This window comes from Loxodonta africana, chromosome 25 (genome assembly GCF_030014295.1).
Source record: "Loxodonta africana isolate mLoxAfr1 chromosome 25, mLoxAfr1.hap2, whole genome shotgun sequence".
In the NCBI taxonomy this organism is placed as follows: domain Eukaryota; kingdom Metazoa; phylum Chordata; class Mammalia; order Proboscidea; family Elephantidae; genus Loxodonta; species Loxodonta africana.
The window spans coordinates 24,563,212-24,590,834 of record NC_087366.1 but is presented as its reverse complement, the minus strand read 5'-3'; the positions used below and the strand labels follow the sequence as shown (position 1 = coordinate 24,590,834).

At 36.6% G+C, this 27,623-nt stretch overlaps 1 protein-coding gene across 8 annotated transcripts in view; it reads left to right on the top strand.

Moving 5' to 3' along the window:
- RASAL2 (RAS protein activator like 2) overlaps window positions 1-27,623 on the top strand; it is a 429,713-nt gene that overhangs the window by 314,919 nt on the left and 87,171 nt on the right. For 6 of the 8 annotated variants that reach the window (XM_003410874.4, XM_064276597.1, XM_003410875.4 and 3 more), the window contains exon 4: window positions 17,197-17,303. In XM_003410874.4, the coding sequence (XP_003410922.1) occupies window positions 17,197-17,303 (107 nt within the window). Of the gene's footprint in view, window positions 1-15,652; window positions 15,771-16,321; window positions 16,398-17,196; window positions 17,304-27,623 lie in introns of those variants that run through there. The other 2 variants (XM_064276599.1, XM_064276598.1) reach the window with 2 other exon arrangements.

The window sequence follows — 27,623 nt, the reverse complement described above, 5'->3', positions numbered from 1 at the left end:
CAATTAGAACTGCCCCTACCTAGGAAAATAATAATCCAAAAGGAATACCATATTCCTGGAGGAATGTCAAAGATTACTACCACCACCAAGGACTTGACGGATGCCAGGGTGGTAATTCCCACCACATCACCATTCAACTCACCTATTTGGCCTGTGCAAAAAACAGATTTTGGAGAACGACAGCGAATTGTCGTAAACCTAACCAGGTGATTACTGCAGTTGCAGCTGCGTTCTAGATGTGGTTTCATTGCTTGAGCAAATTAATATATCTCCTGGTACCTGTTATGCAGCTGTTGATCTGGCCAATGGCTTTTTCTTGATTCCAGTTTTGAAGGAACACCAGGAGCAATTTGCCTTAAGTTGGCAAGGCCAGCAATACATGTTCAGTGTCTTACCTTTGGGATATTATCAACTCTCCAATCCTATGTCATAATTTAGTCCACAGAGACCTTGATCACCTTTCCCTTTCACAAGACATCACACTGGTCCATGACATTGATGACATTATGCTGACTGGACCTAGTAAGGAAGAAGTATCAACAGCTCTGGACTTACTGGTAAACATTTGTGTACTAGAGGGTGGGAAATTAATCAGACAAAAATTCAGGCACCTTTCACCTCAGTCAGATTTCTAGGGGTCCAATTATGTGGGCCATGTCAAGATATTCCTTCTAAAATGAAGGAAATGTTATTACATCTGACCCCTCCAATAACTTAAAAGGAGGCACAGCGCCTGGTGGGCCTCTTTGGATTTTGGAGGCAACGTATCCCCCATTTGGGTGTGCTACTCCAGCCTATTTATCAAATAACTTGAAAAGCTGCTAGTTTTGAGTGGGGCCCAGAACAAGAGAAGGCTCTGCAACAGGTTCAAGTTGCAGTGCAAGCAGCTTTGGCTGTCCAGTGGTGCTTGAAGTGTCAGTGGCAGATAGAGATGCTGTTTGGATTCTTCGGCAGGCCCCTATTGGTGAATTATAGTGCAGACTCAGGATTTTGGAGCAAAGTCCTGCCATCCTCTGCAGATAACTACTCTCCTTTTGAGAAACAGCTTTTGACTTGTTACTGGGCCTTAGTAGAGTCTGAATGCTTAACCATGGACCACCAAGTCACCATGCAGCCTGAGCCCCCCATCATGAACTGGGTGTTGTTTGACTCACAGTGCCATAAAGTTGGACGTGCACAGAAGCACTTCAACGTTAACGGAAGTGGTGTATATGAGATTGGGCCCAAGCAGGACCTGAAGGCACAAGTTGCATGAGGAATTAGCTCAGATGCCCATGATCTGCACTCCTGTCACTTATCTACCCTCTCTTAGTCTACATCTATGGCCTCATGGGGAGTTCCTTATGATCATTTGACTGGGGAAAAAGGAATATGGAATAGGCGGTGGAAGAGGTTATATAAGTTACAACCACGTGACCTGTTGCAGAAACGAAGACTGCATTTGTTAGAAGTATTCCTTCCTTGTATATTTACATCACATATTTTTGTTTTCTTCACTTATAAAACTTTAGATGTAAACAAGACTATTGTGTTTTTTTGTTGCATGCATGTTCGGTGTATCAGATTAGCCACAAGTATGACTTTGTAGTTGTCTTTATTTAGAGATTGTGTATGGTTTAGGGAGATGTGTGTAGGCGCCAAGTTGACAAGGAATGGACTGTGATGGTTAAGGTTGTGTGCCATCTTGGCCGACTGTGATTCTCAGTGGTTAGGCACTTAAGTAATAATATTGTTATCCTGCATTTTGTGACATAATGCAGTCACCTGTATGATGTGATCTGATGTGATCAGCCAATCAGTTATAAAGGGAGTTTCCTCAGGGATGTAGCCTGCATCTAGTGTATGTAGATGTTCTGGGAAAGTTTTGTACACTCTGGATCCTCCATCCGGCTCTTCATCATCTGACATCTGGTTCTTGGGGCTTGAGCTAGCAGCCTGCCGTATTGCCTGCCAGTCTTGGAATTTGTCAGCCTCTGAGCCTGTGAGCCAGCAGCCTCCAGTCCTACCTGTGGATCTTGGATTTGTCAGCCTCTGCAGCCCTTGAGCCAGCAACCTGCCACCTGTACTACTGGTCTTGGGTTCGTCATCCTTTGCAGCTGCATGAGTGAGGAGAAGCCTTCAGTTTGATGCCTGACCTGTGTATTGACTTGCCAGCCTCTACAACTGCATGAGCCATTTCCTTGACATAAATTTCTCTCCCTCTCTCTATATATGTATGCACTTCGCTGGCTTGCTTCTCTAGAGAACCCAGCCTAAGACATTGCCCTTTATTCTTGTGTACCTCTCAGTGCCTTCCTTTGCCATGGTTACTTTGTGCTGACTTCCCCCGTGTTGTGTGTTGCCTTTGCCTTCACTAAAATTAATATTTGTCTACTATCTATTAGTGATTCTCCCTCCTTCCCCCTCCCACCCCTAGTAACCATCAAAGTCTGTTTCTTTCTGTGTGTAAACCTATTCTTGACTTTTTATAATAGTGGTCTCTTACAATATTTTTCCTTTCATGATTGACTTATTTCACTTAGCATAATGTCCTCCAGATTCATCCGTGTTGTGAGATGTTTCATGGATTCATCATTTTTCTTTATTGTTGTGTAGTATTGCATGGTGTGTATGTACCACAGTTTGTTTATCCATTGATAGGTATTTAGGCTATTTCCATATTTTTGGTATTGTGAATAATGCTGCCATGAACATGGGTGTACATGTCTATTCATTTTACGGCTCTTATTTCTCTAGGATATATACCTAGGAGTGGGATTGCTGGATCATATGGTAATTCCATTTCTAGCATCTTAAGGAAGTGCCATACCATTTTCCATAGTGGTTGCTCCGTTTTACTACATTCCCACCATCAGTGTATACATGTTCCACAACCTCGCCAGCATTTCTTTTCTGTTTTTTGGATCGGTGCCATTATTGCTGGGGTGAGGTGGTATCTCTTTGTAGTTTTGATTTGCATCCCTCTAATGGTTAATGATCATGAGCATCTCTTCATGTGTTTATTAGCCAACAAAGTGTCTTCTTTGGTGAAGTGTCTGTTCATGTGCTTTACCCCTTTTTAATTGGATTGTTTGGTTTTTTTTTTGTTGTTGAGATGTTGAAGTTTTCTATAAGTTTTAGAGATTAGACCCTTGTTGGATGTATCATAGCCAAAAATTTTTTCCCAGTTTGTGGGTTCTCTTTTTACTCTTTTGGTGAAGTCTTTTGACTTCACCAAAAGATCCCAGTTATCTAGCCTATCTTCTGGTGTTGGTACATTTTTAGTTATTTTAGTTATGTTTGGTATTCTATTTATACTGTATTTTAGGGTGCCTAGTGTTGTCCCTATTTTTTCTTTCACGATTTTTATAGTTTTAGGTTTTACTTTTAGGTCTTTGATCCACTTTGAGTTAGTTTTTGTGTATGGTGTGAGGTATGAATCTTGTTTCATTTTTCTGCAAATGAATATCTAGTTTTGCCAGCACCATTTGCTAAACAGACTATCTCTTCCCCATTTAATGCACTGTGACCCTTTTCAAAGATCCATAGGTGGATGAATTTAATTCTGGGTTCTCAGTTCTGTTCTTTCAGTCTGTGTGTCTATCGTTGTACCAGTATCAGGCTGTTTTGACTACCGTGGCTGTATAGTAGGTTCTGGGATTGGGGAGTATAGGCCTCCTTCTTTGTTCATCTTAAGTAATGCTTTACTTATTCAGGGCCTCTTTCCTTTCTGTATAAAGTTGGTGATAAGTTTTTCCACCTCCTCAAAGAATCTTGGAATTTGGATCAGGATTGCATTATATTTGTAGACTGCTTTGGGTAGTATTGACATTTTCATGTGTTAAGTCTTCCTATCCACGAGCATGATCCGTTTTTCCATTTATGTAGGTCTCTTTTGGTTTCTTGCAGGAGTGTTTTGTTGTTTTCTTTTATACCCCTAGTTGGATTTATTCCTAAGCATTAAATCTTTTTGAGGTTGCAAGCTTCTAAGACCCCAGGCACTACACAAAGAATTAAGAGGTAGAACAGAGCCACTAAATACATTATTAGGCCAGTTAACTGGGATGTCCCATGATAGAAAATGAAATTTTAAAACCTTGTTCAATCTCAGGAAAGACAAAAAATCAGAAAAAAAGCATAAAAGAGTTAACAGAAAACACAGCAAGATAGTAAAAACAAAATCCAAGTGTATCAGAAGAAACAGTACAATATATGAAAATGTTAAAAGGTAAAAATTGTGAGAATGGATTATTTTTAAATGCTGCTAATGAGAGGCATCTAAAATATAAGGACCCCAGGAGGGTCCTTATGAAAGTCAAAGGTTTGCAAATACTAATTAAAAGAGAGCTGGTATAGCTATGAAAGTGAAATAAAATGGAACTTCATGTCAAAAAGCATTACCAGGAATAAAGGAGGCCCTTATGTAATCATAGAATGTATAAATTACCCAGAAAATGACAGTTCTAAGCTTACATGTACCCAGTAACAAAGCCTCAAGTTTATTAGGCAAAACTTGGCAGAACTGTAAGGACAAATTGATAAATCTACAATCATGTCTGTAAAAAATTAATAAGGATGTCAAGGATGTAAAAAAAACACAGTAAGCTTGAGTTAATTGGCATATATAGAATCCTGACTCCAACAATTAGACATTCTTCTCAAGCACATATGGAGTCTTTGTGAAAACTGACAAAAGACTGGAGCATAAAGCAAATGTCGGCAAACCCTAATTTTCATATCATATGGATCACATTCTCTGATCATTGTTGAACTATTTTAGAAAGTAGTTACCAAAAAATTTAGCTTAAAACCTTTATTTTTATAAATTTCAAAAGCTACTTGTAAATAACTTTTTAGTCAAAGAAGAAATCGTAATGGAAATTATAAAATACTTAGAACTCAATGATCCTGAAAATATTTTATATCAAAACTTGTGAGATGTTGCTAACGTAGCTAGGGGATATTTATAGTCTTAATTGTTTATATTGAAAAGGGGAAAGGCTGAAAATTAACGAGCTAAGAGTTCAACCTAACAAAGTAGAAAAAGAAAAAACTCCAATGAAAGTTTATTGAAAGAAAGAATGAACATAGCAACAGATGATAAAATGAAGAAGAGAAATCAACTTAATAGAGTCAACAATACCAAGAGTTGTTTCTTTAAAAAGTCTAATGAAAATAGATGCAACTCTCAAGATTCATCAAGACAAAAAAGAAAACACCATTATGTTAGAAATAAGAACAGGGGCATAATTATAGGAAAAGAAATTTGAATATGAGACTATCATGAACAGCTTTATAATAATAAATTTGAAAATTTAGACAAAATAGACACTTTAAAGAAAAATATGATTAATATAGAATATAGAAAAAATAAGGAGTCCTGTCGACACAGTGGTTAAAGTGCTCAGCAGCCAACCTAAAGGTTGACATTCAGAACCCTCCAGCAGCTCTGAGGGAGAAAGATATGGCAGTCTGCTCACATAAAGATTACAGCCTTGGAAACTATGAGGCAGTTCAGTTCTGTTCTGTTCTTCAGGATCTCTGTGAGTTGGAATCGATTCGATGGCAGTGGGTATGGGAGAAATAGAAAACCTTAATAGTCCTGCAACCTATAACCATTAAATTGGTAGTTTAACATCTACCACTGATTGTGGTTCAGTCTCTCCTATGGCTTGACTTCAGAAAATGAATGAATGCCAAGTCACACTTGCATTAGTATTTCCAGATTAACAGTTCAGCTTTTTCATCTCAAATGAAGAAATTGGCATTCTTGTGTCCAAATTTAAAAATAAGCAATTAAAAAGTATCTAATCATTTTGAAACTTAAGCATGGCGATTAAATCCATGCTGAGTCTTTCAGGTGGTCATGGTTCTGTTAAGTGTGCTTCTTAACAAGAGTTAGACGTTTGTACACTTTCTAATAGAATGATACATGGAAGGAAAACCTTAAAATTTAACCTGATTTCTCATAAAGCTTATTTGTCAAAATCTGAATAACAGCTGAAGATACAAGTTAATATAAATAAAAGGAGAATGATGTAAACTTGAACAGCTGGTTGAGTTTAATTCCATACATGAATTAAAATAACTAGAAATTTTTATCATTAATTTTATTATGTATTATTAAATTGAATAGTATAAAATACCAATATTTTACCATTTTTGACCTACAGAAAATAGCAATTCTATATTGTTCAACCTAATAGAATCATAATTATGAGCACATGTGTCTGTTAAAGGGAAGAAAGATCCGGGCTAAGTATGATTAAATGTTTTTTAGTTGTTTAGTTACAATGTATTTGCTACTAATTGTTGTATTTTATTTTGTCTTAATACTCCCTGGAGTCCCCGGGTGGTATCAATAGTTAACACACTCGGCTGCTGAAAGCCCTGGTGATGTACTTCTGAAAAAAATTAGTTACTGAAAACCCTGTTGCGCACCGTTCTGCTCTGACATACATGGTGTCACCATGAGTTAGAATCGACTTGACAGTAACTGGATTTTTGGCAGACAAGCGAAAGTGTAGATGGTTTAAGAAAACATTGTGGAGAAATACTTAAAATTGAGAAAATTCTATTAAGAAGTATTTTATTTGAAAATCTAGACAGGATCATCATCATTCAAATCTGGAATCACAAGACCAAGTATTGGGCAGGAATATAATTTGAGACCCCAAACAAGAGAACATATAATCAAGTCGTATGAATTTATATAAATGTATTGATTGGAAATCAAAGAAAGGAATGTGAATACTTAAGCCTGGTTTTATGGAAGTAGGTGAATTTAAATTGTTATTGAAAGTCTCCTAAATTTTGAGAGAGAGATGCAAAGCATTAGTTAAGACAGGAGTGAGTATGGCCAGTTGCAGATCAGAGATTATCTGAATGAGACAGTTTGTTGAGGAATTTGACAGAAGAGAATGAATATGTCAGGTAGGGCCAGGTGATTTTTTTTTTCTTTCTTTCAATGCCAGACTGACTATCCTAAGATCTCTAGGAGGGTAATTATATCAAGAAAGCAATATTTTAGGGAGATTAATCTGGTAATGATGAGCAGAATAGCTTTGAGCAGAGAGACGAGTCAGTGAAATCAGTTAGGAGGATCCTGTGGTAATCTGCATGAGAAGATAAAAGCCCTGGATTAGAGCACTAGATGCTAGTGGAAATAAAGAGCTCAGAATGAAGCAGACAGACATTTTGAAGACAGATTTAGCAATGTTTGGTGGCTTAAGGGATACAAATCAACATCATAGGCTCCTCCCTTTTCCATTACCTTCATTAATGAGTTTGATGTTGTGTGTAAACATTTATGTTTTCATATACTGTCATGTGCATATTTGGTCCTTAGTAAATTCTTAAGTGTTCATCCTCATATTAGTGCTCTAAATATTTGTTCTCTTTTCAGTCAATATTAGTATCTGTTTTGGAATAGAACCAAAATTAGTCTTAAAAAGATCCTGATATAATCAAGGACCAAATCTTTATTTTAATGTTCACTGAATACTGAAGTCATACTATGAATGAATCAAATATTATATCCATAATTATATATGAAACATTATAACGGTTACAGAAAATGTTTAAATAAAGAACATTTCTAGATTAGAAGAGAGATTGTCTTCCAGAGTCGATGACAAATTATAACTAGCTGTAAGATTAAGAAAATCTTATAAATAACTAAATTGAAATGCTCAGAAATCATTTTATGCTGAACAATGTTTATTAGCTATTTAGAGATTGTTTTTTGCAAAATCTAAGGTCTTGATGCTTTTTATCTGTATTTGTCTTGTAAAATTTGTATAAGTAGTTATCTTTTCGCAGGACCGGGCAGTGTTTTGTTCTGTTGTACACGGGGTCGCTAGGAATCAGAACCAACTCGATGACACCTAACAACAAGTTATCTTCCCGCTCCGGTGTACTGAAGATTAATAATCATTGGTGACACTCCTTAGAGAGACTGAAGGGCAGGTTGTTTTGGAGGGCTTTTTTTGGTTTGTTTTGTTAATTCAAGGAATCAGTAGTATATATTCTTTATAGCTTGTTTCCTGTTTTGTTCAAATTATTTCACTATTATATATATAATTTATTATCAATCAAGTAAATTTTCTACCTCTTTACCCCATTACCTCATCTTTCTGTTTCTTGGCTAGCATATTCTTACTACCATCAGTGTTCCAGGATTGAAACTTTGCTTTGCTGTGGGTTGATTTATTTATTCTCAAAATATGAAAAGTCAGGTGCATATTGTTAAAGTCTTTGGAGTGTTTTTTTAGGAAGAAGTGAGATAATTGGAGTCTCCATGATTACTTATCTTTATCTCAATTATAGCCCATTATACAAAATGCAAAGAGAGTAGTATAACATGCATCGTCGTTAAAAATACAGGCTCTAGATCGAGACCGCATAGGTTGAAATCCTGATTCTGCCCTTTACCGGCCACACAAACAGGCAGAACAATAGAATTTCTCCTCGTTTCCTTACCCAGAGAATGGAGGATGAGGATTCCGAGTGCAAAGGATTGTAGTGAGGATAGAAGGGATTACCCATATAAAATGCTTAGCATGTAATAAGGCTTAATAAATGATAGTTTGGTGGTATTACCATTATTATGTTTTTATTGTTATTATTAGGATCCCTCATTGTTATCACTAAGAACCAGAGATGTGCTTTCTATTTGAAACTTCAGATACCATGTAATTATCCTTGAGCCATTTTCTTAGCCTTTCTAGCTGAAAGTGTCATTTGCATTAAAAATGTTCTCTACTATATTATACAGCCTCATCATGTGAAGCACTAAGTTGAAGAAATGAAATATTTGTGGGTCTTCAGATTGCTTGATCAGGAAGAAATGTTTAAAATAAACAAAATGTCAAAGAATAAACTTGGAAGAGAGAAGGTGGGGGAGACAGGATAGCTTTACTTTCTGAGAATTCACATTTCTGTACTTACCACCAATTTGTATGTATTGAAGTAAGTGTCAGAGGCATGCAAACTTGAAAGGACTGCTTGTTTGAATGAAGTACTGCAGTCTAAGTGATACAAATTGGATAAAATTAAAGTGGCTCTAGGGATTTGTACTTCAGAGCAGCTGAATGGTGATGACTGTCAGCATACAGGCTTTAAAGCAGTAAAAATGGGGTACAGCAGAAAATGGCCTGCTGAAAATGGTGGATGAAATCTACAATACATCCAGGTGTTATGGTGTTAGCCGCTATATAAATGCATAATATGCCCAGGTGTTACAGTGATAGCCGCTATATAAATGTGCTATGTAATTTTCTTTTCTTGGCTCTTGTCACTTTTCCTTTATACTGTTGTTGTATGCCTCCATCTTTAAGCTCCCACTGCCTTCAGGAGTCCTCCAAGAAAAAAATACAAAACTTCATTTTTGTGAAAGCCTTTTTCTTTCATGTTTTGCTTTTGTTATTAAAGTCCCTCTTCACTGAAAAGATACCAACCCATTTCCAACTACTAGTCCTTCTTTCCAATTTTGTTTCTTAAATGTCTTCTGAGACTCCTTTGAGAGGGGATCCTCCAATTTAGAATCCACAGCATGGAGGTATTTGCTTGTCTCATTTGTTAATAACCGGAACCACTGACATATTTCATCCTATTTAATGTTATCATTTACACAATATAAGGGAAAACAGCATGATAGTGAAATGGACCCATTTTTAGCAACACTACTCATGCTGAAATTTCAGTGACTTGAATGGGTTCACAAACAGTGTGGTGTGTTTTCAATTTTTTATCATGCTTTGTTGAAATATTATTGATCTTTAAAAAGGGTTTTGAGGTGAACTGAAGAATTCCTCTTTGGAGAATAACATTAGAACACTTGTTTCCTAATACAATATCAAAAAATACTAAAGGGGACCTATGAATAATTGTAATTAGCAGAACTTTTCCATCTGGAAACCCTGATGGCATAGTGGTTAAGAGTTTGGCTGCTAACCAAAAGGTCGACAGTTCGAATCCACCAGGCACTCCTTGGAAACGCGATGGGGCAGTTCTTTGTCCTATAAGATCACTATGAGTAGGAATCAACTCAACAGCAACAGGTTTTTTTTTTTTTTTTGGTTTCCATTCATACATTTTTTATAAGTCTGTGTGTAAAACTGCTAGGAATTGGATTTGGTTGCTATTAATGTGAAGTGTTTACTCGTTGCCATTGAGTCAGTTCCAACTCCTAACGTCCCTATAGGAACAGAGTAGAACTCCCGCATAGGGTTTACAAGGAGCAACTGGTGGATTCCAGCTGCCAACTTTTTGGTAAGCAGCCAGGCTCTTAACTGCTGCACCACCAGGCCTCCGTGAAATGTTTAAACATACAATACATGCCAAGGAGCCCTGGTGGCCCAGTGATTAAGAACTCGGCTGCTAACCAAAAGGTCAGCAATTGGAATCCACCGTTGCTCCTTAGAAATCCTATGGGGCAGTTCTTCTCTGTCCTGTAGGGTTGCAATGAGTCTGAATAAACTCGGTAACAATGGGTTTTTTGGTTTACATATGCCAAAGTAACTGCATCTATGAACATGTAATTTTTTTTTCCTGGCCTTTTGCTGTGAAAAGAGTATTTTGGTTCTTTACATCATTGTCCCCCAAATTAAAACCTTATAAATATTTTTCTACATTTTGTTCAGCTTTCTTGATGAATTTTCTGAGTTTACTTACACATTGGTAAAGTTATTCCGTTTTTAAAAAATTTTGCCCCTCCCTCCATCAAAGGGAATAATTATCATTATTACTACATGAACAGCCACAAGAATTAAATAAGATAGATACTAAACCCAGTACTTTAAAAAAAAAAAAAGTGTAATTGTTGAGTTAATGAATCTCTAAGTATGTACACACATATGTAATTGATAATTTTAGCTTATTAAGAAATGTAATTTCACAAGTAGGCATTTCACTGTATTCAGTAAAAGTTCAGAAATTTTACTAAACCCTTACAATTACGTGCTTAACACTTGGCTAGGTCTGCAGTGGTGGCAGGGGATAAGTCAGAAGGGGGAAAGTATGTTGGTGGTAGTAGATACAAAAGAACTACAATAACTGTCCTGTCACCGAATAGCTAGTTAGTTTCAAAACTCTACAGCCTCTTTAGGGGACATGTGGCACATATACATGAAAATGTCAAGAAAAGTACCAGAAATTAGATGTTCAAGTACTAACAGGAAAAGTAAGTTATTGATGTAAGTAAAAAAAAAAAGACACTGGTAAGCTAGAGTATTTGGGCAGCATAAACGTGTTAATAGTTGTGTAAGTAAAATTATTTGACTCATCAAATTTGTCTATGGAAGATGAAGTTTAAAGTGGAACTTGATTATTTCATATTTTGTGGTACTTTTTTTGTTTTGCTTTGTTTTGTTTTAGGCCACGTTGTTTTAATTATTCATTCAACAAATGTTTTTTAAACAGCTGCCACATGCCAGGTACTGTTCTAAGGACAGCAGGGAGTGGTAATCTATGATTTGTTTTAAAAAAAAAATTATAAAAGAGCTGTATTTTTAAAGACAATTATAATAGCAATATGTTTTTATTGCAAAAACTTTAGAAACTGCAGAAATGCAAAAAGAAGAAAATCATAATCCGTAATCCACAATAACTCAAAAGAACTACTCAATAAATTTTGGAAAATGTCCTTCTAGGCTTCTTTTTCGTACATATATAAATATATTTCTACAAAATTAGGGTCATACTTAAAGTGCTGTTTTTTAACTTGCTTTTCTTCACTTAAAATTATGAACACCTTTTCTACACTAATAGAAGCCCTGGTGGCACAGTGGTTAAGAGCTCAGCTGCTAACGAAAAGGTCAGCAGTTTGAATCCACCAGCCACTTCCTGGAAACCCTATGGGGCAGTTCTACTCTGTCCTGTGTGTCGGAATCGACTCGACAGCCACAGGTTTGGTTTTTGTTTTTTTTCTGTACTAATAGATCATTATTTTTAATGTCAGTATAGCATTCCAGTGTATTGATATACCATAATTTCTTTGTCCAGCATGTAGAAAGTTTCAATATTTTTACTTTTATTAAAATGCTATACTGTATATCCTCATACACACACCTTTTGGGCATTTGGCAGTTTCACTAGGATAAACCCCCAGAAGTGGTCAAAGGGTGTGTAAAATGCCAAGGCTTTTTTGGGGTACCTATTATCAAATTACTGGGTTATTATCAAATTGTATGGCACCATTCACGTATGTATCAAGGGCAGTGATTGTTCAGTGGTAGAATTCTTACCTTCCATATGGAAGACCTGAGTTCAATTCCTGGTCAATGCATAGCCACCATCTGTCTGTCAGTGGAGGCTTGCATATTGCTGTAATACTGAACAGGTGGTGACTGAGCTTCCAGACTGACACAGACTAGGAAGAAAGGCCTGGTGATCTGCTTCCCAAAAAATTAGCCTGTGAAAACCCTATGGATCACAGCAGTCAGATCCTGTTGTGCATGGGGTTCCATGAGTCGGGGGGCTGACTTGATACCAGCAAACAACAATAACAATATTACTGCAGGTGACCAGAATACTTCAAAAAGTCAGGGATTATAATTCTACACATAGGTATATTTTGGCTTGATTTTTTTCCCCTAGCCTTAAAAGCTATAGATGGTTACAAATAAAAGTAGTTTTCCTTAAAGTATGAACCAAAACTAACTAGGTGCTCTACACCCCTCCCCCGTCCCCCAAAGATTTCATTTTTATAGACAAGTTTTAGAATTGTAGTCAGGTTCTTCCTCTCATATAGGAAGTGCCAGTATCATCTTTTCAAATGTTTATGGCAAAGTAAATGTTTCCGCCCTTACTCTTAGTTTAGCAATGTTTGAACCACCAGACTTTCGATTAGCAGCTGAGTACGCAACCACTGCACTGCCAGGACTCCTTTTAGCTGGTGTTACAGTAGTAAAATCAAAACTAGGAATCCTTCCAAGCCCTACTTTCATTTTGGGGGGATGCTGTCACTGCATTAGTCATTCTGTTGTGTGCCTCCATCTCACTGCTTCCCCCGAGTTTAAAAAAAAAAGCTCCTTAGGGTTCCCCAAATGTATGACTATTTCCTTTCCTTGCAAGAGACCCAGAATTTTTTTTTTTTCTTATTGTACTTTAGATGAAGGTTTACAGAACAAACTAGTTTCTCATTGAACGGTACACATATTGTTTTATGATGTTGGTTAACAACCCCATGACATGTCAACACTCTCCCTTCTCCACCTTGGGTTCCCTGTTACCAGCTTTCCTCTCCCCTGCTGCCTCCTAGTCCCTGCCCCAGGGCTGGTGTGCCCCTTTAGTCTCGTTTTGTTTTATGGGCCTGTCCAGTCTTTGGCTGAAGGGTGAACCTCAGGAGTGACTTCATTACTGAGCTGAAAAGGTGTCTGGGGACCATACTCTCAGGGTTTCTCCAGTCTCTGTCAGGCCAGCAAGCCTGGTCTTTCTTTTTGAGTTAGAATTTTTTTCTCCATTTTTCTCCAACTCTGTCCGGGACCCTCTGTTGTGATCCCTGGCAGAGCAGTCAGTGGTGGTAGCCGGGCACCACCTAGTTGTTCTGCACTCAGTCTGGTGGAGGCCGTGGTAGATGTGGAGAGAGTTGGAATTTTTTGACATTTGCTTCCTTATAAATGAACTGAAGGCCAGTAGTATGCTAAAGAGCACAATGTTAGTGTAAGAATGAGGCTGCCTTCTGTTCGTTGAACTAGCACATCCTCCTCCAAAAGTACCTTTACCGCTGTAATTATTCGGGTGTCCGTTTCTTTGCCATACTTTTCAAAGAAAGCACATTGACATAGATTTCCAACTTATAAGAGATGTAAGAAGAGAAAGTGTATGTTGAGGAAGTACTGCTATATTAATACCACACTTTGAATTTAGAGAGCCCCTTTCCAAAAAACTTATTTAATATCCAAGTATATAAAGTCATGAATCTTTTCTTAATCAAGAGTAGCCTCTGGTTGGTTTGAATAACCCATTTTATTAAATGATGAAGACCAGGGTAGGAGAGGTGAAATGGTGTACACAGAATCACACAGATAGTTAGTAGAGCTGCAGAGAAAAACACTCAAATGTTCGCTTTGTTCAATGCGTGTCCTCTGTGGAGCTGTGTTGGAGGTTATCTCTCATCATTATAGGTCGTCTCTCACCTCATCTCAGTTCGTACCCCATGGCAAAGGAAATGATGAGATAAATTAATAGCTTAAAGGGGCTTTTTATAACTTATTTGCCTTCTAATCTAAAGATGAAAAATTTTATTTTCAGAGGATGAGAGAGTGAATGAAGCACTTTCAGGCCTTTATCTACTGAAACAATATTGTATGTCTCTTGCCTCAGTCTCAGGAGGTGAAGCATACTCAAAAATTACTGTAATTAAATGTTGTGACTATGAAAAGAACATTAATTTTACAGCAGGTGAAATAATGCAAGAGTGTGTAGCATGAGCAGGGTAAGGGACACAACCATCTAATTTTGGCCTACTGGAACTAGTACAGATTTTCCTTCCAACTCAGCAGAAATATTGTTCAAGAGCATAGTAGCAGCTTGCTTTCTTCTTGGAGATTTAAAGTTAAAGGTAGCTGGACCAGTTTAATATGCACGTTGTTAATTTTGCACTTGCTGATGCTGCTCCCTCATTTCTAAGTGGACACTGGTTCTTAGAGTATATATTCTTGTCTTTGCTTTGAAATAGTATGAATCTTCTGAGAGCTCAGAATCCTGGATATTTCAGAGGCCCATCCTGCATCAACAGATAAGTTGCATTGTTGTGGATGCAGAGAAACTGACGTAGCGTGGACTTCTTTCTCTGTCATTAGTTGATTTAGCTTACCCAGTTTCCTTTCTTTCCCCCTTTTTAGTGGCAATTTGTTCACATTTGAGGAATAATTTAATTTCCTCTTTCTGGACCCAATAACATCGTGATACAGAAAGAGAATCTAAAAGAGAAGAAAAGATACAAATATCTTATTTGTTGGAGTTTGAAATGTGGTTGCTCATTTCACCAATATAATTTCAAATAGTTAAAAGCATTGAAATATATTTATTTAATGAGTTCATATGTCTGAAAACTAAAATTATGAGTTTGGAAGAAAGTAAGGAATGAGTTTTAAGTTTTTTCCTTTGCAAATTAAGGAAAATGGTTTACTGGATTATTTTATCCTTGCTACTGGAATTTATCATTTTTCTCCAAATTTGGTTTCCATCAATTATTCAGAGATTAAAATATATTGTAATGCCCAATCTCATGTATCTTCTAATTTCATAGAAGAGATTACCTTTATAGGCAATTATCAGATTTTCTTCTTCCTTCACAAAACTCCTCTCCCCACCTGCCTTGTCTCCACTCTTCCATATCGAAGTGCCTGATTTGAATAATCACTCTGAAAAGTCATGTTCCGGAGGTCTGGGATCTTCTTTCAATGTGCTTTGACAAGCCGATTTGCTTAAATTCACTGCTTTGTGCCATTTCCATGAATTTGAGCTAATTATACTGCTATTTTTCAGAGATGTGCGTTAGAAGTCATGTGTGCCTAATTCTGAAAATGGCTTTGTACATTAAGGCTCATTTAACCACTGATGGTTAGAAAGGAATTGAGAGACAGTTATTGGTCATAATTTTAAAATACAATAATAGCGTGAAACTCTCTTGTACTGCAGGCATGTAAGACGCTCTGTTGTCAACCTCTCAGTCATTAGGAATGTTGCAATTTGACTTATGTCTTACTGATCAAGATGTCACTGAGAAGATATGTTTTAGTCATGGAAAAGAAAATTGGCGTGCAGCATTCAAAGATAGTAATAGGGTAAGCACTTCCAATTGAATTTTCATAGGAAGAATTGATTTGTGTGCATTACTGGGTCTGTGTAAAATGGTGTCCTTTTGGCACTAGCTGAATATAAATTTCAGTAAATGTTTTTTCTTGCTGCAGATTAGTGTGATACAGTGAAATTTTCTGTAACTGGGGGAGCAGTGCTTAGGCGTCTGTTAATAGCCAAAAGTAACTAATGAGGATGTGCAGTCGGAAGGATTGATTGAATAGCTGCAGTCTGTGTGTTTCTTTCTCGCTTGCTCTCTCTGCAAGCTGTAGAGAGGGAGGGGGAAGAGCAAGACACAGAGAGGGAGGGAGCAAGAGAAAAAACGCTTTCTCTTAAGTGGAAGTAGCACAGATCCCAGGGGCCAGGAGGCCAGAAATGGAAGTTTAAACTGCATCTGTCTTTTAAAGGGAGAACAGCAGGAATCAAAATGTCAGTCTCCGGAGTCACATTTTACTCGTTTTTTTTAAGATCTGGAAGAGAACACAGAATACTTTTTTTAGGATGTGGTTTTTTGTTTTTTTTTTTTTTCCATGTTGAGATTATCTAATATCTGAGAAGCTGGATTCCTATATGTCTGTCAGTTGAAGTGGAGATGGGAAGCAGTTGTGATAAAGGTATAATATGTATATATCTATCATCTCTGTTGGCGTGTGTATGTGCAGATATCTATGTGTGTATATATATCACTCTGTGAAAAAAAATCTTAAAATGTAACCTTAATATAGTATATGTAGTAATTAAATTGGAGAAGATCACATCATCTGCAAAATCCGAAGCTTGTTAGGTCAGTTTGAACAGACTGAGGATTCCAGAGTAAGATCTTAGTGAGGTCATATTGCCAGAACCAAGGAGAAGCTGATCTATTTTTATATCTGCATAGGCATATATGTGATTTTATCCTGGCAGCCACTTTCAGTCTTCTCATGGCCTGTTGGTTGCAGTCTGGTGAATCATCTTATCTGCACAGAACTGAACTTTGACCTTTTTGCAAACACCATCAAATCATGTATAACACTAGACTATATTTTGTTCACAAGAATATCAGAAATTTTGTTTTATTCCATTAACTCCTACATTGCTGACAAATAGAGTAGTAGATTCATACACTGTGAAGTGCAAATGTTTAATTAGTTCATGGATAGTAAGCATAGCTCAGAGGAAATTATTTTTTATAAGTGCACAGGTAAAAATAAAAACTGTCACACTAGAACAGATTCTTAACTGTGATCAAATCTCCCTAGAGTCTTGATAGTTCAGACACCACAGAGAAAAAGAGATAAATTGTATGAAGATAGAATATAATACACCTTTTAAGCACACTCACTTTTGTGGGAAAAAAAAATATCGTTACAATTTAGTGAAAGAGCCTAAATTTCAGATTCTTACTGGTGTTTCTTTCCTTGTCTTTTTCAGAGGTGCCGGCAGAAAGGTCCCCCCGCAGACGGAGTATCTCAGGGACCAGTACATCAGAGAAACCCAGCTCCATGGACACTGCAAATACCTCACCCTTCAAAGTACCAGTAAGTATTTCTCTTGTCTTGATATCAAATATTTTACTTTTCCCTTTTCTTCTTAAAGTCAGAGACAACTAAAGAAATCAAGAACTTCTGCTCCTCAAGAACTTCTAATACTGAGGTTAAAGAATACAGTTATCATCTTGTATGGATCACCCGTGGTAACGTCCACTGCTTTTAGTATAAGGTTGTAAAGTTTTAGAGAATATTATTTTTACTTGTGGGATATTTTCCAAATATATAACTAAATACATTAAATTGAAATTCCTCTAAAAAGAAGAGGGCAAATCTTGGCAGGATTTTTTTTATGAAGTTACTAGCTAACACCTATCACAATTCTGTGAAGAAACTGGTGGAATTTTTTTTTTTTTCTTTTGGAGGGAGAGTTTAATTTTTTTATATTCCAGAACTGGGACATAGCAGAGAGTGATGAGACTTCTCTCATTGCAGAGCAGACCATCAGAGTATTAGACAATTTTGAGTTCTCATCCTGAGACCAAGCCTGTGCTTTGCTTAAGCCATTTTTAGGGGAACATCTAAGTGCTTAAGAAACACTCTGGAAGAATATAACTCTTTAAACTGACCAGCCAGTACTTCTTGTTGTTGTTGTTAGGGGCCATCAAGTAGGTTCCAACTCATATCAACCCTAAGTACAACAGAAGGAAACACTGCCCCAGACGTGCGCCATCCTCACAGTCATTGCTAAGTTTGAGCCCATTGTTGCAGCCACTGTGTCAATCCATCTCGTTGAGAGTCTTCCTTTTTTTCCCCTAACCATCTGCTTTGCCAAGCATGATGTCCTTCTCCAGGGACTGGTCCCTCCTAATAACATGTCCAGAGTTCTTGAGATGAAATCTTGCCGTCCTTGCTTCTAAGGAGCATTCTGGCTGTACTACTTTCAAGATAGATTTGTTCATTCTTCTGGCAGTCTATGGTATATTCAGTATTCTTTGCCAGCACCATAAATTAAATGCATCAGTTCTTCTCTGGTTTTCCTTATTCACCGTCTAGCTTTCGCATGCATATGAGGCAATTGAAAACACCATAGCTTGGGTCAGGTGCGCCTTAGTCTTCAAGGTGACATTTTTGCATTTTAACACTGTAACGAGGTCTTTTGCAGCATACTTGCCCTATGCAATACATTCTTTGATTTCCTGACTGCAGCTTCCATGAGCGTTGATTGTGGATCTAAATAAAATGAAATCTTTGACAACTTCAGTATTTTCTTCCTTTGTCATGATGTTGCTTATTGGTCCAGTTGTCTGGAGCCGGTACTTAGAATTAGTATTAAATACATAAGAATGCTGAGGAGGAAAAGCTGTATGTGATCAGTTCTGGTGACTACCAGTTGCAGGCCTGGTTTCGATCCTTTTGATGTAACTCTGAGTAACTCATATTAAATCTCTTTTCCTTTGTTTTATTGGGCAAGAAATATACTTACTTTCTAGTCATATCATTTTATTAAAATTGTTTTTACACTTGAAAATAATTATTCTAGGTAGAACTGCAACCAATATAAAGTAGAAATACTTTTCTATTTTTTTAAAAGAGTCTGTTTCTTTTAATTCGGCCAAGTCAGTAATAAGAGCCTATTCTTTATTTATTTATTGCAATGCCTTTTTAAATTTTTTTACTTGTGATGCTCTTTAGAACTGATACTTTGTGATATATAAATTGATGTTCACTTCTGAAACCTGGTATGGGTATTTTATTTTGGATTAATCCTGAGGAGCAAGATTTCCTTTTCTTGTATCTTAGGGGCTTGTAGAGTTTGTGGATATCTGTAAATGTGACATTTTTCTGATTTTTTAATAAATTTTCTCACTTTTTAAAGATCACAAGCATTAGATTAATATTCTAACCAAATTAAGACAGAAACTTTAAAATATCAGGTTTAGTGCCTTTGTATTAAATTTCTGTGTTTCATAGATGTAGTTACTTTTTTTTATGAATGTAGAGTTTTTTTTTTCTTCCTTCACTTCTTGTTTTCCTAGTGAAGCAGAGATCAGTATAATAATATTCACTACCCATATGCGGAGTCTGTTGAAAAGGGTTGATTTAGAATTTGATGTTTGCATACCATTGTGCTGGAATAAAATGATGAATTCTTTTTTTTTTTAAGTCAGTGACTAAAGAAGACCATCCCTCTGTAATGTGGTAACATTGTAATACTTCCTATATTTGAGTCTAAAGTTCATGACTGGGCATTTAACATTTGTACTAATTTGGAGCCACAACTTTCACTTATATTTAAATAATAAGTTGACAGCTAATTTAAGGCTCGTCTTGATAATAAGACCAATTATTTTTGAGTAAAAGTAATAAACCAATGATGCATATACATGAATGCAAGTACCACTTACAAATCACTTACTCAGTTGTTGGCCTTCTAACAACCTCAGCCACCACATAGACAGAAATAATGAGGGAAAGGCTCTCTGACTACCAAATTGTAGTCACAAAGCTCACATTGTTAGCGCCCTAGAACTTACCCATTCTCAGGCCCTCCCTAGACAGTTGTCTGAAAAATAACCATCAAGGAAGGAGGTACTTCAAAAGCCAGATTTTTCCGGAAAACAAGTTTTATAAGCATCACATCTCTTTAAGATTTTAAATATTCTAAATGGATATGTATCGCATAATATTACACCCCCTCCCCTTTTTTTAAACAGTAGAATGAATATGATTTCACTTTTTCTTGATGATTCAGGGTCTTGTTATCAATGTCAGTTACTGTACTATCCATATCCTGTAAACAATGGTACCCTTAAGGGCTACTGATAAATGTAAGGCTGTTTGTAACAGTGAGTAAAGGGAGGAGATAGAAAATAAAAGCCAAAGAACCATAAAAACAACCTAAATCCATTTAGGATAAAGGCAAATAGCCTTACATTTATCAATAGCCCTTCAGTTTACTGTTGTTTACAGAATGGTGCATAGTAATTGATATTAATAATAATGACCTAGAATCACCAAGAAAAAGTGAAATTATATTCATTGTACTGTTTTAAAAAAAGGGGAAGGGCTGTGTAATATTATGCGATGTATATCCATTTTTAGAATATTTAAAACCTTGAAAAGATGTGATATTCATGAAACTTGTTGTCCAGAAAAATCTGGTTTGTAATGTATCTCATTCCTTGATAATTCTGGATAAGTAATTTATATTATTTTAGGAGACGCCAAATAACACTGGCTGAATGAGGCACTGCAGTACTTGGATGTCTATGGAAGTACATTTTATTTTTAAAATTTCCATGTAACACCAGTTGCTAAAGTGACTTACATCATTTTGATGTATTGCTGAAAAGAAGTATGTCTAGTTTTCAAATCAACACAGAATATTCTGGCAAGTAATATCTCAAATGGACTTTCTGAATATGGATCAACAGTACAAAAAGGGACCAAACTGAGATATTTGCCTTTAAGTTATTTACACAGTCTCCCAAAGAAGATCTCTTCCGTATTAACATCATGAAGAATCAGAAGTAAGATCTAAATGCAAGTGCTAGTGGTTCTAGGATTCAGATGTTTTTACTACAGTGAATATCACATTCACCACTCATCAGGTGGACTCAAAAAGGAGCTAGAGTGGACTCTACAAAAGGGCCTTATTTCTTTCCTGCCCCATCTTCAGGCTCACTGGGAACAGATGAAATAGATTTAGTAAGCCCTGACTGAAGTTATTAACAGTGACACACTTATTGAATGCCTACTTTTGTCAAAGTATTGATGATTCACCAATTGGTGATACTTTTTTGCTACTGTTGTTGGTATGGAGAAACAGAAATGAACACAACAGAGTTTTCCACTCTCGGAGAGCTTATAGTCTAGTAGGAAGAGATAGAAAAATGACCAGATTCATAAGGAGATTGTAAGTGTTGTGACACAGGCTATTAACAACACACTGTGTAAGCTTTTTCCAAGGAGCCAGTATTTGAGCTGAGTTTCAAAGGCTGAATGAAAATTGACAAGTAAAGAAGACTTTTCCAAGCTGGAGGAATAGCATTTTGGAAAGATAACACATCATGAAATGACTGACGCTTTCAGAGAACATAGAAAGGATGTAGTGAGGCAAGAATCAAGAAGTTTGTGGGAAAACATGGTAAGAGAGGAGGCTAGAAAAGTAAATTAGAGCAAGACCCTGAATGGGTTTGTTTGTCAAACTTTAAATTTTGCTGGCTGCTAAAGCATTAGAGATAGATGTGTTTGTTAAGATATTTGCCTTTGTCTCAAAAGCTACTAAGTTGGATAAATACAGAGAAGTGTTGGTAAATTGCTTGACTCTTCCCGTAAATGCCGTCGTTTTCCTTTTGCTATCATTATCCCAATTCAGGAGTTCCTGGGTGGCACAAATGGTTAATACACTCTGCTGCTAACTGAAAGGTTGGCGGTTCAAGTCCATCCAGTCGCACCTTGGAAGAAAGGCCAGATGATCTGCTTCCAAAAAATCATCTGCTGAAAACCCTGTGGAGATCAGTTCTACTCTGACACACATGGGGTCTCCATGAGTTGGAATTGACTTGATGCCAATTGGTTTGTAATCCCAATTCAGGGTGATAGGTAAAGGGCTATCATTCAATAGAAACCAGCCCAGCAGCCACCCCTGACTATTCAGCTGATGCTGCAGGTATTTCTAGAGTAGTGGTTAAAAGAGTAGTGGTAGGTAATTCTAGAAGAAGCCAGTGAGTAAGTGTCGCACTCATATCCTGCTGGCTGACGATGGATAGGGCAGAAAGGAGCTAAGGCAAACCTGGAAAGCCCAAAACTTTTATATTTCTTCCTCATTCACAAAAATTTATACTTTTAAAAACTTAAAATAGATAACTAGTACAACAGGGTATTCATGTGAATTCCTTACTTAGTCGACCATCTTTATGCAGGTGATAGACAGCAAAGTCAATTAGTTTAAAAATAAGGACATAAGAAATGAGTGGGAAAAATGGCCACTGAACCTATAGGTTAACACGAGGTCTTGGGTTTTTTTCGAAGTGATTAAATATACTTCTGCTTTTATCTAATCATAGCTGTAAGAAAAAAGCCGTGATCTGCAGGATAGTTTTTCTGTCCTTCCTCCACTTTTATGCCATATTCTTCACACATACCTTAACCCAAGTAGCAGTTATTCATTTGTAGGCCTGTGTCCTCAGACAGTGATTATTTGTTCTGACCATCTTTGTAACAACCCCATGCCTAGCATGGTATCTGGCACATAGAAAACACTCAGCAAATTATTGTTGAATGGATAAAATGTGCATAAATTATCTAAGAACCAGAATTGAACAAGTTTAGTGCATGCTTATTCTCTTGGTGTTTCTGATAGTATTTCCAGTAAAATGGAATACCAAGCCATTTAATAACCACTACATACACTTGGAATAAATTAATGTACCTGTGCAGAATAGTTCAATTTTTTTTTTCTTTCCTCAACAAAGAGAGGTTTTAATTTATATTTAGAATTGAGGGCTATGGTATTTTATCTGTATAGTGTATACTGTATTTACATATATTGGGTACTGAAAATAGGTAGAATTCTTTATTCAACAATTTGTTTCAATGGATATTTCTTTGAACCATTTAGGTGTTAAACATATGTATAAGATGACAGTGTTTTGCAGATCTGCATTGTGACTTAGATTCTTCAAGAACAATTTTAGTCATTTGAATAGTTTTTATTTATTTTAAAAATTGTTTTTCATTTTTTCTTTAACATCCTGCTAAACTTTTTGCCTTCATCAGATCTGTGTTTTCTGTTAATAAAACATCCATTGTATGTTTTATATGTTGTTAAACTACATTTACATGATATTACAGGGATGATTAAGAAGAATTGAGTAAACTGATGAGAAGTTATCCAGGTGCTTAAGTTTAACTCAGAAAGGGAAAATGATCACGTCTTGTAATTATGTATATTTATTTCACAGTGCCTGTTATTGGATTGCGCTCTTTCTGTAATACTCTATTTATAAAGTGACTATTGATATTTATGAATTTTGCATTGCTTCTACTTACACGGTGCCATCAATTTGGCCTTGGCTAAGCAAGAACTGCTCGTGTTCCGGGCCAGGTGCTTGGCTTAGTGTTCTCATTTCAACAACACAATGGTTTGAGTTGGCCTGCCATGTGAATATAACACAATGCAGTTGCAGCTGCTTCATTTGTATTAGCTTTGAGCTTGGCTCTGAAAGAATTCAGGCACTAAAATATATGCCAAGGCAACCAGAAAGCGTAGTTGAACTAAGGCCAAACAAACCAAACCCCACCGCCGTCAAATTGATTCCGACTCATAGTGGCCCTAAAGGACAGAGTGGAACTGCTGCCCCACAGGGTTTACAAGGCTGTAATCTTTACAGAAGCAGTCTGCCACATCTTTCTCCCACCGAGCAGCTAGTGGGTTCGTACCACCAACCTTTTTAGGTTAGCAGCAGAGTGCTTTAACCACTGTGCCACCAGGGCTCCTTTGAACTAAGGCAATAGCTGAATATTCCTGTGATATTCCTCTGTGTGTTCTTGTCACCATGACACCTGAATATTCCCAATCAGATACTAGATGCAAAAGATGGTCAAAAGATAAAGCTTTTGCACAATTTTTAGAAGAAAGTAAAGCTCTGAAAGAATAAAATGTAGAATAAGTTAAAGTCCTGTGTAAAAGAAAATGTTGTATCCTTTCTTAAGTATAGAAGTATCAGGCTCAGTTGGTATTGCTCTCTGTTTTGATAGAATCCTCAATTAATAAAATCCTATAGAATATTATTCCAGGTTAAACAAAGAGACAGTTTCATGCCCCTAGTAAAGACCAGAAAGCATACATTGTCCAAAGCAGTGGTTTTCAAATCTAGTGGTATGTAAAAATCACCTAAAAACCCATCGCCATCGAGTTGACTCTGACTCCTAGCAACACTATAGGACAGAGTAGAACTATCTCATAGTGTTTCCAAGGAACACCTGGTGGATTTGAATTGCCAGCCTTTTGGTTAGCAGCCATAACTCTTAACCACTACACCACCAGGGCTTCCAAGAAAAAAATCATGCAGGAAACTTAAAAAAAAAAAAATACTAATGCCCAGTCCCCACCTAAGACCAGTTAAATCAAAATCTCTGAACTAGAGCCCAGTCATCGGAATTTTTTAAAAGTCTCCCAGATGCTTCTAATATGCAGCCAAGATTGAGAACCTTTTGTCCAAATTATTGGTAAAATATTAGGAACCATCCTAGTCAATGTCTTACCTTTGGACATCAGAGCTTTCTTTTGTACATTCAGGTCTGCCATAAGAAACTAACAAGAGACATGTTCTCAGTGACCTGCTCTTATTCGCAAACAAACTGCTGCATTGTACATTAATTTGCCCCTGTCTGTTTCAGATGGCCAGTCTAAATTTATGAAATTCTTGAATTACTTTGACACAGTGACCTCTGGCCAACCTAACAATCTCAGTCTGAGGGGTAAAATAATGAAATTCAATTCATAGGACCTGAACTGCAATACTATTTCAGTTTTTATTTTGTGATTGCTATCATATTTCAGGACACTTAAAGTTCTTTCCTCTACTGCTTAAAGATTTCTATATCCATCTTTCTTCCTTCTCTTCACTGATGAACTACATGGAATTAAAGTACATAATAGGATCACACTGCAGATACCCCTTTTAATAAAGAGTGTATTCATATTCATACATATATATGACTATGTAAGTAGTTTATGAATATAATATGAATATATTCATATGTATATAAAATGTTATTATCAGAGGTAAAAATTATGTAATAAACAGATGTCAGAAAAGAAAAATTATGGTCTGAAGATACCAAATATTAACCATACCTTATGTATGTAATCAGACAGGGTATAATTTTTAAATCTTTTAATGGTGAATATTCTAGAAAATGTAAAAATTGGAGCCCCAAGTCTTGTTGCAGAGGAAAAAGGATTAAGTTTAGATAAGACCTCTTAAGGGGAAAGGAGGAGATAGGCAAGTACCTGAAGGAAAAGGGAGCAGCCTTGGCAGGGAATATTGCCAAGACTCTAAACTTAGAAGAATCAAAGAACAATGGAAACCCTCTTCCATCTATGGTAATTCCTAGAAATAAGTTTGCAGCAACACTAACCAGTGCCGATTTCCATTCTATTCTACTCACTTAAATAGTTCAGTCTTATAGAGAGCGCTATAAGCCCTCTTCCATCAAACCACAGCCTTACAATGGAGAGGGGAGCTCAACACCTTTCATTCCGTAATTAAAGGTACATGTTTTGATAGCTAATGCCCACTTAAACCAAACCCGTTGCCGTCAAGTCGATTCTGACTCATAGCGACTCTATAGTACGGAGTAGAAGTGCCCCATAGAGTTTCCAAGGAGTGGCTGGTGAATTCGAACTGTTGACCTTTTGACCAGTAGCCGTAGCTCTTAACCACTATGCCACCAGGGTTTAATGCCCCTTAAAAAGCCAAACCTATTGCCGTTGAGTCAATTCCGACTCATAGTGACCCTATAGGACAGGGTAGAACAGCCCCCATAGAGTTTCCAAGTAACACCTGGTAGATTTGAACTGCTGACCTTTTGGTTAGTAGCCATAGCACTTAATCACAGCACCACTAGGGTTTCCAGTGCCTCTAAAGGGAGCATATAATTAATCACTAAGTATAATTAATATATAATGAGATGTTTTCCTCTTTCATCGAAGTTAGGAAGCTAGAGACATAGAAAGGAAACCTTGCCGACTTCTCAATTTTGCTAGGATTAGCTGTACAAATGGTATTTTTGCCCGTCTCGACTCTGCCTATACTTAGTAAGGTATCAGCATTGCTGGTAAACAATAATACTCCTGAGGTGACTTCCTGTCCCCGCCCCACCCCCAAAAAAAAACCTGTTGCCTTCAAGTTGATTACTACTTATAGTGACCCTATAGTCCCAGAGTAGAAAGAACTGCCCCATAGGGTTTCCAAGGAACGCCTGGTGCATTCCAACTGACAGCCTTTTGGTTAGCAGCTATAGCTCTTAACCACTACACCCCCTGGGTTTCCAAGCCCCAGGCCTTTTAAATTCTATAACCAATACCAGTACCATTCCACTAGGTTTTTAAATACTTTGTTTTACCTTAACATCTACTAATTTTATCTTAAAGAAACTTCATTCCAAGAAGATTCTTTGATTACAATATCACTCTACAAAAATTTTTGACACACTGTTAGGTAACTTTTTTTTAAAAGCTCAAAAAGGATTTGAATAGATATTCTGTAAATAATATAGACAAATGTCCAATATACACATGAGAAGATATTCAGCATCATTAGCCATTGGGGAAATCTAAATCAAAACCACAACGAGATACCACTGCGTGCACACTATGTTGAATATAAGCAAAAAGAGGAACAATAATAAGTGCTGGTGAGGATGTGGAGAAATTGGAGCGCGCATACATTGCAAGTGGAAATGTAAAATGGAGCAGCCGCTGTGGAAAACAGTTTGGCAGTTCTTCAAAAAGTAAAACATAGACTTAACGTATGATGAGGCAATTCCACTTCTAGGTATGTACACAAAAAAGTTGAAAGCATATGTTCACATAAAATCTTATGCACAGATGTTTCTAAAAGCATTACTCAGAATAGTCAAAAAGTGGAAATAACCCACATGTCCATCAACTGACAAACTGATAAAATGTGATCTATTCGTAGAATATTATTTGGCCATAAAAAGAAAGTACTGATATACATGCTAAAACATGGATGAACCTTGAAAACATTATGCTAAGTGAAAGAAAACAGACACAAAAAGCCACATATTGTATGATCCATTTATATGAAATGCCAGAATAGGCAAAACCATAAAGACAGAAAATAGATTGATGGTTGTCTGGGGACAAGGGGATTGGGGAATAATTGCTAATGGGTACAGAATTTCTTTTTGACATGACGTAAGTGTCCTGGAATTAGACAGTAGTGATAGTTGGTTGCACAACTTTGTAAACATTCTGAAAAAACACTGAAATGTATACTTTAAAAGAGTTAATTTTATAGCTGCTAAAAAAAGAATAAAATATCAGATTTAGAAGACTTAGGAAAAAGTAATATATTAATATTTTTTGTATTGATTACAAATTGAAATGATAGTATTTTGGACATTTGGGTTAGATAAAATGTATAGTGGGGTGGAATAAAGGCACCAAAAATACATTACACTATGTATTGGCTGCTGCTTCCTGTAAGTTTTTTTTGTTGTTCATTACTGATACTTTGCATATTTGCATTTTTTGTGCAAACCACCATAATTTTGCCTTCTGTAAGGAAAATAGCACCATACCTTTTATTCAAGGATGTAGAAATGTGAAGC